The sequence below is a fragment of the Octodon degus genome, unplaced genomic scaffold (genome assembly GCF_000260255.1).
Source record: "Octodon degus isolate 3935 unplaced genomic scaffold, OctDeg1.0 scaffold00002, whole genome shotgun sequence".
Lineage (NCBI taxonomy): Eukaryota > Metazoa > Chordata > Mammalia > Rodentia > Octodontidae > Octodon > Octodon degus.
The window spans coordinates 26151153-26163946 of record NW_004524578.1 but is presented as its reverse complement, the minus strand read 5'-3'; the positions used below and the strand labels follow the sequence as shown (position 1 = coordinate 26163946).

Here is a 12794-nt window from a genome sequence, read left to right as displayed (position 1 = left end):
AAAAAAAAGAACTGGGAATTGAACTCAGGACCTCACGCTTGCCAGGCAGGTGTTGTGCTGCTGAGCTAAATTCCTGGTCCAGACTTCTTTTATAGACTCTGGAGTCTAAAGATTGTTAAACTATCATACATGGTGTTGTCTAAGGTCAAACCTAAAATGGTAGGGAGATACTGAAATGGTACGTGACAACAGTGCTTAGTCTTCTCTACAGGATTCTAAAGAAAAGCACCAGGGACAAAATATATTAGTGCTCGCTCTTGGGTGCATGCATCTCTCTCATATATATATATTAGCTCTCTCCCTATTAGCTCTTCCTCTCCCCTCCTCTCTCTTCCCCTCCCCTCCTCTCTCTCTCTCTCTCTCTCTCTCTCTCTCTCTCTCTCTCTGAAACATTTCTTTTGGCTTAACAGCTTCAAGTTTCTGCCTCAATCTTAAAGTCAACTATATTACTCAACATCATTAGAACATTAAGAAAAGCTCTAGGTTATTTTATAAGTTAAATGAACCTAGTAATTTATCTATAAACATAATAATAGAGTAAGTAGAAATTCACTCCGGTATGAGTTTTTTAAATTTGAGAACTAATTGAATTAAAATCTTATTTTCAGGCCAGGGAGATAGCTCAGTGGCTTAAGTGCCTGCCTGGTACAAAAAAAAAAAAAAAAAAAAAAATTAAAAAAAATCTTATTTTCATTTAAGAATGAAAGATTTATAAATTTTGTTCTAATTCTCCTGGAGAAATTATGAAATAAGAAGATAAAAATTTACACAACAATGAATAGTCATGGCTCCAAATAATAAGAAAAAGTTTAGTAATCTGCTATCTAAATCACCCATATCACAAACAGGTATTTTTTACCCCCTCCCACTCATGTCCTCAACAAACACGCACTCAGTACCACTGTCTGGCTGTCATCCGAACACTTCCAATCTGTATCCCATCCCTAGAATTGGGAATATGGCAAGAACTTCAGACTTCTACAAAGTATCCAAAGTGTAAGAAAAAAGATCAATCTATCCTTAGAAGAATTATAAACATTAAGTACTTACTTAAATGTGGCCACTTTGTTTATGACATTCTCTAAGCCAGTTTCATTATTTTCCTGTTGAAACAATATTTTTAGCATTTTTATCTTCATGTATTAAAATACTTTTTTTTGAGACAAGGTTTCACTATGTAGTTTAGGCTAGTTTTGAACCCACTTTGTAGCTCAAACTGGCCTTAAACTTGTGGCAATCCTCCTGCCTCAGCCTCCCCAGAGCTGGGATTACAGGTTTGTACCACCATGCCCAGCTAAAATACATTTATAACTGCATTTTGAAAGTACCTCACAAATAAAAATTACAAAATCAATTTTCAGTATAAAACATTACATCTAACAATAATTAATTAGCTGTGTTTGGTGGACTTATTTCTTAGAAGTTAAGATCTAGGTATAAATTACATAAGGAAGAAATGATGTTTGACTTCAACCTCCACAATATGCATCCCTGTGTGTATATGCATGTGTGCACGTGCACACACACAGAAATATACACACACCCACTGCCAACAGTTCAAAGAAGAAAAACATTGCTTATGTAGTGCTGTCATTACCCACATTTGGGGACATGCTCATGCTTTTACTAATCTCTAAATCCAAGGTAACCATGATAAATGGGACCCAATTCAAATTCTCTATCACAATATGTGTATAGATATCCAGATGTATTCTGTAATTATAATAGGTTTTTTTTTGGTTGGCCTAAACATTTCCTTGAAAACAAAACACTATTTTTTCATAGTTCAGGATAAGGCCTAGTGAAGTTACTACAAGTTTATAGATATTGCTTATAAATACCTATAATCTCGTAAAAACCTAGGAAATTTAATCACTTATCTTTTATATTTTATTTATTCAGTTTTAAAAAAATTATCTCAAAATTTATTTTTTAAATTATTATTATTATGATGATAATGATTGACAGGATCTCACTACGAGGTGTAGACTGTCCTCAAAATCAGTGCTGCCTCAGCCTCCTAAGTGTTGCGATTACAGGCATGGACCACCATGCCCGGCTTATTTTTTATTGCAAACTAGGTTGGCTTTAATCTCCTAGGCTCAAAGTCATCCTCCTGTCTCAGCTGGCCAAGTAGCAGAGACTACAGGGGCATGCTATTCTGTCCAACTCAACCTCTTTTGTAAAGAAAATGAATTTCAGAAAAAGTAGCAACAAAATGTTTGAAAACTTTTTTTCAAAGTATGGTATATGTATCACAAGTAATACATGAAATTATTTAGATATCACATAGTTATATATTATTAAAACTTTTAAATACATATCAGGGGGCTGAGGATATAGCTCAGGGCACAAGTGCCTGCCTGGCAAGCACAAGGTCCTGAATTTGATTCTTGGTGTGCCCCCTACCCAAATATATCAGGGGAAAATGACATCGAACATCAAACTTACCATCCCATGGAAATTATTGCTTAGAAAGATGCTACGGGAAACTGTAAGCTGACATTTAAAAGATATTAATCACAGAATTGGTAGATGGACATTCAAAAATTTTGAGGTGATATGGCAAATAAATATCATGAGAATCATTAAGCAGTAAAACTGGAAACAGATACATATAATTTGGGCAGGGCAAGAGGGAAAAGACCAGTGGTAACAGGTTATCATTCTTGCACCTCTTTTGAAAACTTTGATGGCAAAGATAACCATAATTCTCTTTTTAAGAATCATTGTTCTGGGGTTAGCTCAGTCGTGCTTGCTCGGGCAAACCTGTCAGGTGCAGGGGACCGCGGTTCGATCCCCAGGTCCATGTACCTTACTAGACCTGCTCCTAAGGCAGCCTGAGCCATTAAAAAAAAAAAAAAAAGAAAGAAAAAGAAATCACTGCTCTAACTCATACTCAAATCTTAAAAGGAGAAAGGAGAAAAATGTGACAATCAGATTCTTTAGGGATATTATGTTAATTTCTATACATACATATATAAACACCACCTGCTGTGGCTATAAAACACTGTACCTAGCAGAGGAAGCATAAATGTTCTGTTGACAAGAAGCATACAGGGCCACAGGACTCAACTGTTGTACCCTGGACACACTCAGGCCAAGCTTCCCATAGATGTCCCTGACAAGGAGTAAGGTAGAAATACCAAGATAGCAAGGCCTGCTCTGGGAGACTCAGGAAGGCGCCAATGGCCAAGTGCCAAGCCCAAGAGAAGGAGGCTTTTTAAAAAATATAATATACAATATTGTGCATATTTATGAGGCATAGCACAGCAACTCAGTATATTCACACAATGTGCAATGATCAGATCAGGATAATTCGCATTTCTAAACTCAAAAATTTGTAATTTATATGTGTTGGGAATCTTTGGGCTCTTTTCCTAGTTATTTTTAAGTATACTATAAATCACTGTACAGTTACCAGTAGTCCGTTGTGGTACAGAACACTAGAACTAGCTCCTGCTATCTACCTGCACATGTTTTTTTCTTTTTTTAAATCTATTTGGTATAGGGTCTCACTCCGCAGCTCGTACTTGTAATGATCCTCCTGTTTTCAGCCTCTAGAGTGCTGGGATTACAGGCATGTGCCACCATGACTGGTCTCAGTGGCTCAGTGCGCCAGGGGGTGGGGCTGGTGCAGCACGTGGTGCCAGGGATGGAATCTACCTATACACTTTGGTACCTGTCACCTAATCTCTAGCTATCTGGCCACAGCTGCTTTTGTCACTAGGGACCACTACTATATTCTTCTATGAGACGATTTTTTCTATAGAACACTTCTATTTGATATGCTTCCTATTTTCTTTGGCAGAATCAGATCTGCACAATTCTCTGGTGGCTCTCCCAGCCCTGCCCAGTTCTCTCAGACTTACCTTTCTTCCAATCTTTCTCTCTCTTCCTTCTTTTCTTTTTGTCCTTTCTGTTTTTATGAAACAGGGTCTCACTATGTAATTCAGACTGGCCTTGAAGTCTCTATGTAGCCCAGGCAGGTTTGAAACTCTTGGCAATCCTCCTGCCTTGGCCTCCGAAGTGCTGGGATGACAAGAATGTACCACTACACCCAGCTTCTTCATATACAAAGCCTTAATGTTTTATTTATTTGGTATTGGGTCTCACTACACAGCTCAGACTCATAGTGATCCTCCTGTCTCAGCTTCCCAGTGCTGGGATTATAGGCATGTGCCACCATGCCCGGTTTCAGTGGCCAGCACAGCACAGGGCTGGCACAGCATGTGGTACTGGGGATCAAACTCAGGTCCTTGTGCTTTCAGGCAGGCTCTTAGACCACTGAGCTATCTCCCTGGCCCTGAAATACTACTTAAAGTAAGCAAAAAGTCATTCACACCACTAAGAGATGAGATAAAAATATGTTACCTTTTGCTCAAAATATTCTGAAAATTGAAGAAGCTTCCAATTAAACAGAAAACAAGCTATGCCATCTTAAGGTGAATCAAGAAAAAATAAAGATAGACTTACATTCTCGGGCAAATTTTTGGCAATAGCACTGTGTGGCATGGGTTCAATGCAAAGTAAGTGAATGATTTCTCTCATGGTGACCTCCTCTTTGGTCACATTTCCCACTCCAGGTACATACCGCTCTCCTAATATAATGAAAAGAATAAGTAGAACAATGAAGTCCCAGCTCTAAACAAGAGTTTACAGAAAGACAAACAGAAACACTGCATAACCTGTAGGAGTATCTAGGCATCTTAGGTACACACACACACACACACACACACACACACACACACAGAGTAAACAAGGTAGATGGCATATGAATGAGCACAGGCCATCACTGAATAGATTTTCTTTCCAAGTCTTCCTTACTATTTTCTCTGCTGGCCAGGCATGGCAGGACGTGCATGTAGTCCCACCACATGGCAGGCTGAGGCAGGAAGACTGTTGTAAGTTTGAGGGTAGCATGGATTACATAGTGAATTTCAGACCCTGTCTCAAAAAAAAAGCAAACAAACGAAAAACAAAAGAGTCTGAGTTCAATCTCCAGTTCTGCAAAAAAGAAAAAGAAATACCTGTCTGTATTTGTGATGAGACTCCAGACAAAGGCATATTTAAAGTAAATGTGATAAAAAGAAAAAAAAACCAAAAAAAAAAAAGGCTTTCTGAACAACAGTTTAGCATTCCTGGAACACAAGATTAGGGTTTAAAGTAGAATCTGCAGGACTATAGTCAACAGAATTAAAAACAGTTTGTTCTCAGAGATGTTTGCTTTGGACATTGTGTCCCCTGTACCCTGACAAAATTGCTTTAGCTAGGTCAAGATGTTTCATGTACCAAATCATTCGGTACCAAACCATCCCATTCTGACCTGTCTCCTATACAACAGGTTCTAAATGCCTTTCCTCCACATCTTTGTTCTCATGTCCTTGAGTTACAAATAACCACAGAGCTATCAGCTCGTCGCTGCTTCTGAAGCTCCTACACTAAAGCAGCAGCTCCTCTGGGCTCCCTCAGTGACTGAACTAAAGTCTTGTTTCCTTTCTGTCCTTACATAGTTTTGGCTGCACACTCATATAGTTATTTAAGAACCAGCAAAGTGAAGACTAAAAACCAAGGGCCAGCCAAATAGCTCAGTGGATTAAAGGGCGGGCTGGTGGTTCAATCCCTGGGCCTGGCATACAGGTCCTGCTCCCTCCCCCCGCCCCCCCCCCCAGGGTGTGCTGAGACTGCAACTGAGACTGGGCATGGTGGCATGCACCTGTAATCCCAGCTCTTGGAAGGCTGTATACAGGCGGATCACTATGAGTCTGATTTAGTAATGAGATACTGAACACCCTGTAGACCCTTCCCTAAAATACAAAACAAACAAAAAACCCAAAATACTTAAATATGTCTTTATAGGTCAAATGAAAAAAACAGTAATATGATTTTTTTTGTGTGGTACCTCAGGACCTCATGCTTAACAGACATAGCATAACAACTCAGTACATTCATACATTGCAAGACCCTGTCTTAAATACACAAACTAACAAAATGATCATGTAGATTTCGTCCATATTCCAAAAATTAAGAATCTAAGGGTCAAACAATATGAGTGACAGTTGATAGCAAGGCCAAGTTAGAGCTGGTGATTCCTAATCCAAATATTTTGCTATTTGTTGTTTTTGTTCTTTTTTTTTTTTTTTTTTTTGCAGAACTGGGGATTGAACTTAGATCTTGGCACTTGCCAGGAAACACTTATTCCACTGAGCCATCTCCGGCCCCTTTGCTATTTCTTAATGCTTTTCCCATTATAATGTTTATGGGAAACAGAGATAATGTTTTTTAAACAAAAATATTTATTTCTGAAAGTAATGAAATTATGTCAAGAGCAAACACAAAATTTTCTTCCAGTTTTTATGGTTTGGTAAACTAATCAATTTTGATATCTTTTAAACTTTTTTTGGTATAGTATCTATTTTTACTTTTTTCCATAATTTTATTGACAGACAAATAGCAATGAGACAGTTTCAAATCAAATCATTAGGACAGTTTCAATAATTAACACATTGCATACTGTCTTCCTAGTGGTTATTTGCTGTACGAGATGCAGACATGATATCCTATTTACAAATACTATTAGAACAAATCCCTCTATTAAGAGAATGTAACTGTATATCTATCCTAACCATTTTGAATACACAGATACAAAATGGACATTCATCTGTATCCCCTTTTTTGTTTAGTTCCGTCATTTGAATATTATAGCTGTGTTAACTCAGCAAAATATTCTAAGAGTCCAGTAATCCATAATAGTATTGGGTCTTCCGCTTGACTTTTAAACATTTTTAAACTGCCTTTTTTTTTTTTTTTTTCTTTTTTCTTTTTCTTTCTTGGTACCAAGGATCTAACTTGGGACCTTGTGCTTGCCAGACAGGTGCTTATGCCACTGAGCTATGTCCCCCAGCCCTAATCTATCTGCTCTTTTGTGGTGTTGTTAGTTTCTTCCTGGCATATCCTAGACAAAAGAGTATAGTCTGGAAATGCTTACAACATTCTGTAATGAGAAAAACAATTGGTCCTACAACTAGCACCTTGACAAATAACATTACAGCTAGAATCTGCTCTAGGAACTATGAAAATGAAAGTGAACTGGGGGGCCGGGGAGATGGCTCAGTGGAATAAGCACTTCCCTGGCAAGCGCAAGGGTCTGAGTTCAATCCCTGGTTCCACCAAAAAAAAAAAAAAAGTGAACTGAAGCCAGAATGGAAAGCTGAGAACAATACAATGGCAATAAATGCAACCAAGACTATGATGTAGTATGCATTTAGTTGTTACTGAAAGAATACTTATATTACTGTCCACTGAAATACAAAACACATTTCTGAAGGTCAATGCCATAACTTGATAAACATTATTTCTTTTCTTTTCATTTCTTTTCTTTTCTTTTTTTTTTTTTTGCGGTACTGGGGATTGAACTCAGGATCCTGTGCTTGTCTGATAAGCGCTTATTCTACTGAGCTATCTTCCTGGTCCGGATAAACATTATTTCTAACAAAGAACTTTTTTCTTTCCCTAACTAACCTCAAAATTATTTGTGCAAATAATTTTTTTTTTTTTTGGCGGAACCTGGGATTGAACTCAGGCCCATGCGCTTGCCAGGGAAGCGCTTATTCCACTGAGCCATCTTTTCGGCCCTGTGCAAATAATTTTATACAACAACATTACAAAAATAATTTTCCGTAGAACTATGTTATGTTTAGGTTTCATATACTTATGTGATTTTTAGTATTAAATGAGTAGGATCTTAAAAATATATTTCTATCTTGGGTACTCATATCCTAGAACTTTAAAGTTCATAGAATCATAAATAAGGCATTAAAAATTAAAAATATAAGATATGTGCTCTTTTATTTTATTTTTATTTATTTTTTTGCGGAACTGGGGATTGAACTTAGGCCCTTGCGCTTGCCAGGGAAGCACTTATTCCACTGAGCCATCTCCCCGGCCCTGTGTTCCTTTAAAGGTGAGATTCTAAATCTATCAGTCAAATCCATCACATTAATCTCTAATAGTCTGTGTAGTATTTGAAGAGTGAAACAATCAATTACAGTCCTCATTAACATTCTCTCTAAAAAGTAACCTATGTTATATCTCAAAACGTTGTTTTAATCTTACCGATAACATAGATGAGGACCTGAAGCATTTCTTCTATTAATGTATTATATTGCTTAATCAAATCCTGTAAAATTGAAATCAAATAAATTAGCTACGTAAGAACCCAAAACTCCATAAAGCATGCATTTCTGCATCAGACTCATAATCCCTCCAGTCTAGTACTTCCTTTCCGAGCACAGCAATATAAATTATGAGGCCAATAGTTTCTTTTTGGACACCAAATCCAAAAATGTTCACAACACCCTGCACATAAACAATGCCACTCAGCTATACCCCTGGCCCCCACTCAGCTAAAATGATACAAAAATGATGGTACAGCTGCATATTTATTTAATGACAAGGAAACAACCATAGCATTTTGTTAAACCCAGACAGCAGATTTACAAAACAGGAGATACAGAAGGATATGCTTTGCTTTAAAAATAAGATAGCAATACCTTTCGCCCCCTTCTCTTTCATCTCCTTTGGTACTAGGAATTGAACCCCAGATCTTGCACTTCCTAGGTAGGCACCGTTACTACCAAGCTATACCCATGGCCCACTAGCACTCTATCTTCTGAAAGCAGTATTTCATGTGGTATTTTTCCCTTTGGTGATCTATATCGTCTAATTTTTCTGAAGTGAAAAGAACTTGTGTGTATATGTGTGTGTGTATTCACAGTATTTTAAATCATCTCTAAATTACTGACACATAATATGATATAAAAACTATGTACTAGTTTGAGACCAAGAAAAGGAGAGAAATCTGTACATTAGTACAGATAAAATTTTTCATATATATATATATATATTTGTTATTGTTATTGTTTTGTCTATGATAGGTTGAATCTGTGGACATAGAACCAACACATACACAGGGCCAACATAAAGATATAAACTTGAAAACAGTACAATAATATTTCCCTCAGACTAATTTACATGTCACTTGCTCTTGCTCACCTGGTCTTTTGTAGATATGGTCTTAGTAAAAGCATCAGCAAGCTCATACCTCTGAAGTATCAGTAGTAAGAACTTGTTGGGATCCATTAAAGATGCACCAATCTGTGAATGAAGTACATTATCACATTTCTTCTATATTAAACACAGAAACGTTTTTCCTCTAGTAGCACTTAAAACTACAGAGTAAGATTGTAGAAAATAATGTAGCAGCCTCCTCTTATTTCTCTGCCATCCTATTCAGCTTAATGGTGAAAAAAATTCAACTTGAAAATAAACTATGGGAGAAAAAGAACAATCAAGATTTTTGAGTGAGGGTCTTACCATGTGGTTCAGACCAGCTTTAAACTCACTATGTAGCCCAGGCTGGGCTCAAACTCCAGTGATCCTCCTGCCTCAGCCTACTCCCAAGTTCTGTGATTCTAGGCATGCACCATCACAACTGGCAGAATCAAGATATATTATGCACAGGTACAAATCCCCTGTGGTGAATGTGATATATATCTAAAGTGTATCACTAAAATTAATTTTAAAAATAAATTATAATCTTGTCTCATAACAATAAATTTAGAAGGAAGATTAAGACATAAACATGAAAAGTAATTTAAACAAGTACCTGAAGCATGATAATATCTTTATCATACATTTCTTCTCTGCACTTAACATCTTGGTAATAAAATACCTATAAATAAAGGTAGGTAAATGCTAAGACATTTTATTTCAAACAAAATTCTCAACAAAATCTACTCTTAAAAGCTTTCAGTTAGAAACCCCTAGAACCTCATGATAGCAAAAAGTTGTAAATCTATGAATCATTTTAAGGGATTTGTAAGAAGTATGGCATGAAAACACTTGACACTGGGAATGTGACTCAGTGGTAAAATGCCTGCCTAGCACACAATGGCCCAGGTTCCATTGCCAGCAAAAAAACAAACAAACAAAAAACCTTGACATTTAAAAAGTTCTCTACTTTAAAAAAATTTTTTTAATTGCATTTATTTATTTATTTATTGGATATAGGGTCTCACTCACAGTTGTCCTCCTGTCTCAGCCGCCCCCAGTGGTGGGGTTACAAGTACGTGCCACCATGCCCAGTGTCAGTGGCCAGCATGGCATGTGGTACCAGAGATCAAACCTGGGTCCTTGCACTTGTCAGGCAGACGCTTAGACAGCTGAGCTATCTCCCCAGCCAAAAGGCTCTACTTTTATTCTTACGATGTTTAACAAAAAATTTATTTTCTTTAAATTTAAAATACCTTTTTCAATAAAAGTAAATCAATTTCTACATTTTAATTATAATACCATTTTTCTTACAAGTGGTGACTTTATGAGTCTTATTTCCCCATCTTTTAGGGAAAGTACTTCTCTTTATATGCTCTAAAATAGAAGAAAAATTATAAAGTAGCCTTTGATTAAGACAGATAATGTGAAGACTAACGATCTCCAAGTAAGGTATCCCTTAAAAAAGAATTATGTTAATGAGAAACTCCTAATGAAAGAGGAAAAAAAAATAATACAAACAAAAAATATATAAAAATTTTGTGGCACTACTGTTGTTGTGGCAAATGCACTTATTTAATTGAGTCATCATGGAGGCTGCATGCAGAAACAAGCAAGTTTATCAGGGGTCAGGTTGGGCACCCAGCACATGAGCAAGCACGGACACCAAAGGGCAGGCGGGAAGAATAGCAATACAGTTCTAGTTCCAGGTCTAGTGGGTGGGGCCAATGTAGTTTAGCGCTGTTAGAGAAACACGACAAACCATGGGCTTAGTTTGAGACAAAGGAATAACAGTGTTCGACATTTATGACCAAGACCGCTTTGGCAGTATCAGGATAGGCAATTATGACAATTTTTATAAGAGGCAAACTTAAGGAAAAAGAAACTGAAACTAAGATTGTGCTGAGTTTTGGTTTTTTCCCCATTTCACTGGCCTTCGGCTCATCTGTCTACTTAAAACACCATAGTTTCTTTAATCAATTTAAGATAAGCAATAAATAGGATGAAAAGAGAACATTATGTGGTCCTTAAAATTTTCATTCTTAAGAATTTATACAAGAGAATAAAAGTACACACTGAGCAAGACCTAGGGATATGGGATAAAACTGTATAAAACAGAAACAATTTTATGAATGTGAGTAACAGACCTGACCATACCTGGCTAATGAGAGACAACCCGTTTCTTCGCCACATCTCAGCAACTACCTGGGCAACCAACACGAGACAACGCAAAGGATACTCCACTAGCACCTCTACTTGCAAGTCCTGCGGAAACAGATGGAGGTCAATTTCATTATGTCCTGCAGGGCCAAGGTGTAGCTCAGTGATGACACTACATGTTTATTCAGTGGTTTTCTCATCAGTAAAATGGAAGGTCTGAACTGGATGGCTTCCACATTCTTTTTTTTTTTTTGTTTGTGTGTGTGTGTGGTGGAACCGGGGGTTGAACTCAGGCCCTTGCACTTGCCAGGGAAGCACTTATTCCATTGAGCCATCTCCCTGGCCCCGGCTTCCAGATTCTTGTGATTTATATTTCAGTGGGATATATATAGTTGGGTCAGGATATTTTCTTTTCATGTCAACAAAAAAGAGTGTTTAGAAATATGATATAAGCAAATACATGCTTAACTGAGTCACTTACAAAAGGTACAAATTCATGCAGTCTTGAAACAGCACCCAGTCTGCTTAACCGTACATGAAGACCTAAATTTTTTTAAAAAGAAAATGAGAATGCAATTAACTCCAGTCAGTATGTTTATAGTTAATATACCAAACAATGGGATTTAGCCAGGCATGGTAGCACATGCCTGTAATCACAGCACTATGATTACTGAGCCAGGAGGATCACTGTGAATTTGAGGCTCACTCATAAGTGAGTTCAGGGCCAGCCTGCACTACACAGTGAGCCCCTGTCTCAAGAAAAAGAAGAAAAAGAGGAGGAGGAGGAGGAAGGTGAAGGAGAAGAAGAACAGGATGAAGAAGAGGAAAAGGAAGAGGGGGAAGAAGAGGAGGAGGAGGAATAACAACAAAAAAAGACAGACAGGTTATTTAAGTATATATCTACCAGGCTAGTTGTGGAGCTCAGAGGTACAGTGTTTACCTAGTGTCTGTGAGGCCCTGGCTTCAGTCAATGTCCTCTCCCACCCCAAAAGCACATGAACTAAATTTAGAAAGGACAGTCTAAAATGCAAACTTATGACATTTAATTCTGAAACACAGTATTACCAAAACACTTAAAATCCTATATTGTGCAAGGTATATTTATACATTATAAAAAACTAATATACTCCCTCTCCAGATGTTTATTTTGCTCTTGTTATCAAAATAAGTGCAAACTATTCTAAGTATCTTTATTTTTTCAGATTTTATTTTTATTAATACATGTTTGCACTACATAATGACAACTCCTTATGTGGAGTTGGTACACATACAGGTGCATAATATCAGTTTTTTGAGGACTCTCCATATTGATTTCCATAGTGACTATATTAATTTATACTGCCACCAATAGTGCAGAAGTTTCCCCTTTTCCCTGCTGCCTCACCAGTACTTGTTTTTTTGTTTGGTTTTTCTGGCAGAACCGGGGATTGAACTCAGACCCTTGCACTTGCCAGGGAAGCACTTACTCTACTGAGCCCTCTACCTGGCCCCCGTACGTGTTATTATGTGATGTCTTGATAATGACCATTATGGGATATTCTAAGTATTTTTAAAATAAAACTTGAATCAAAATAAAATCACAT

At 37.2% G+C, this 12794-nt stretch overlaps 1 protein-coding gene across 1 annotated transcript in view; it reads right to left on the bottom strand.

Moving 5' to 3' along the window:
* Positions 1-12794, bottom strand: part of Ubr1 (ubiquitin protein ligase E3 component n-recognin 1) — a 188172-nt gene that overhangs the window by 81631 nt on the left and 93747 nt on the right. Inside the window, exons 16-22 of the mRNA XM_023712531.1 lie at positions 11693-11754; positions 11209-11316; positions 9668-9733; positions 9055-9156; positions 8116-8179; positions 4477-4601; positions 1051-1103 (exon numbers count right to left, since the gene is read on the bottom strand). Coding sequence (XP_023568299.1) covers positions 1051-1103; positions 4477-4601; positions 8116-8179; positions 9055-9156; positions 9668-9733; positions 11209-11316; positions 11693-11754 — 580 coding nt within the window. The remainder of the gene's footprint in view (positions 1-1050; positions 1104-4476; positions 4602-8115; positions 8180-9054; positions 9157-9667; positions 9734-11208; positions 11317-11692; positions 11755-12794) is intronic.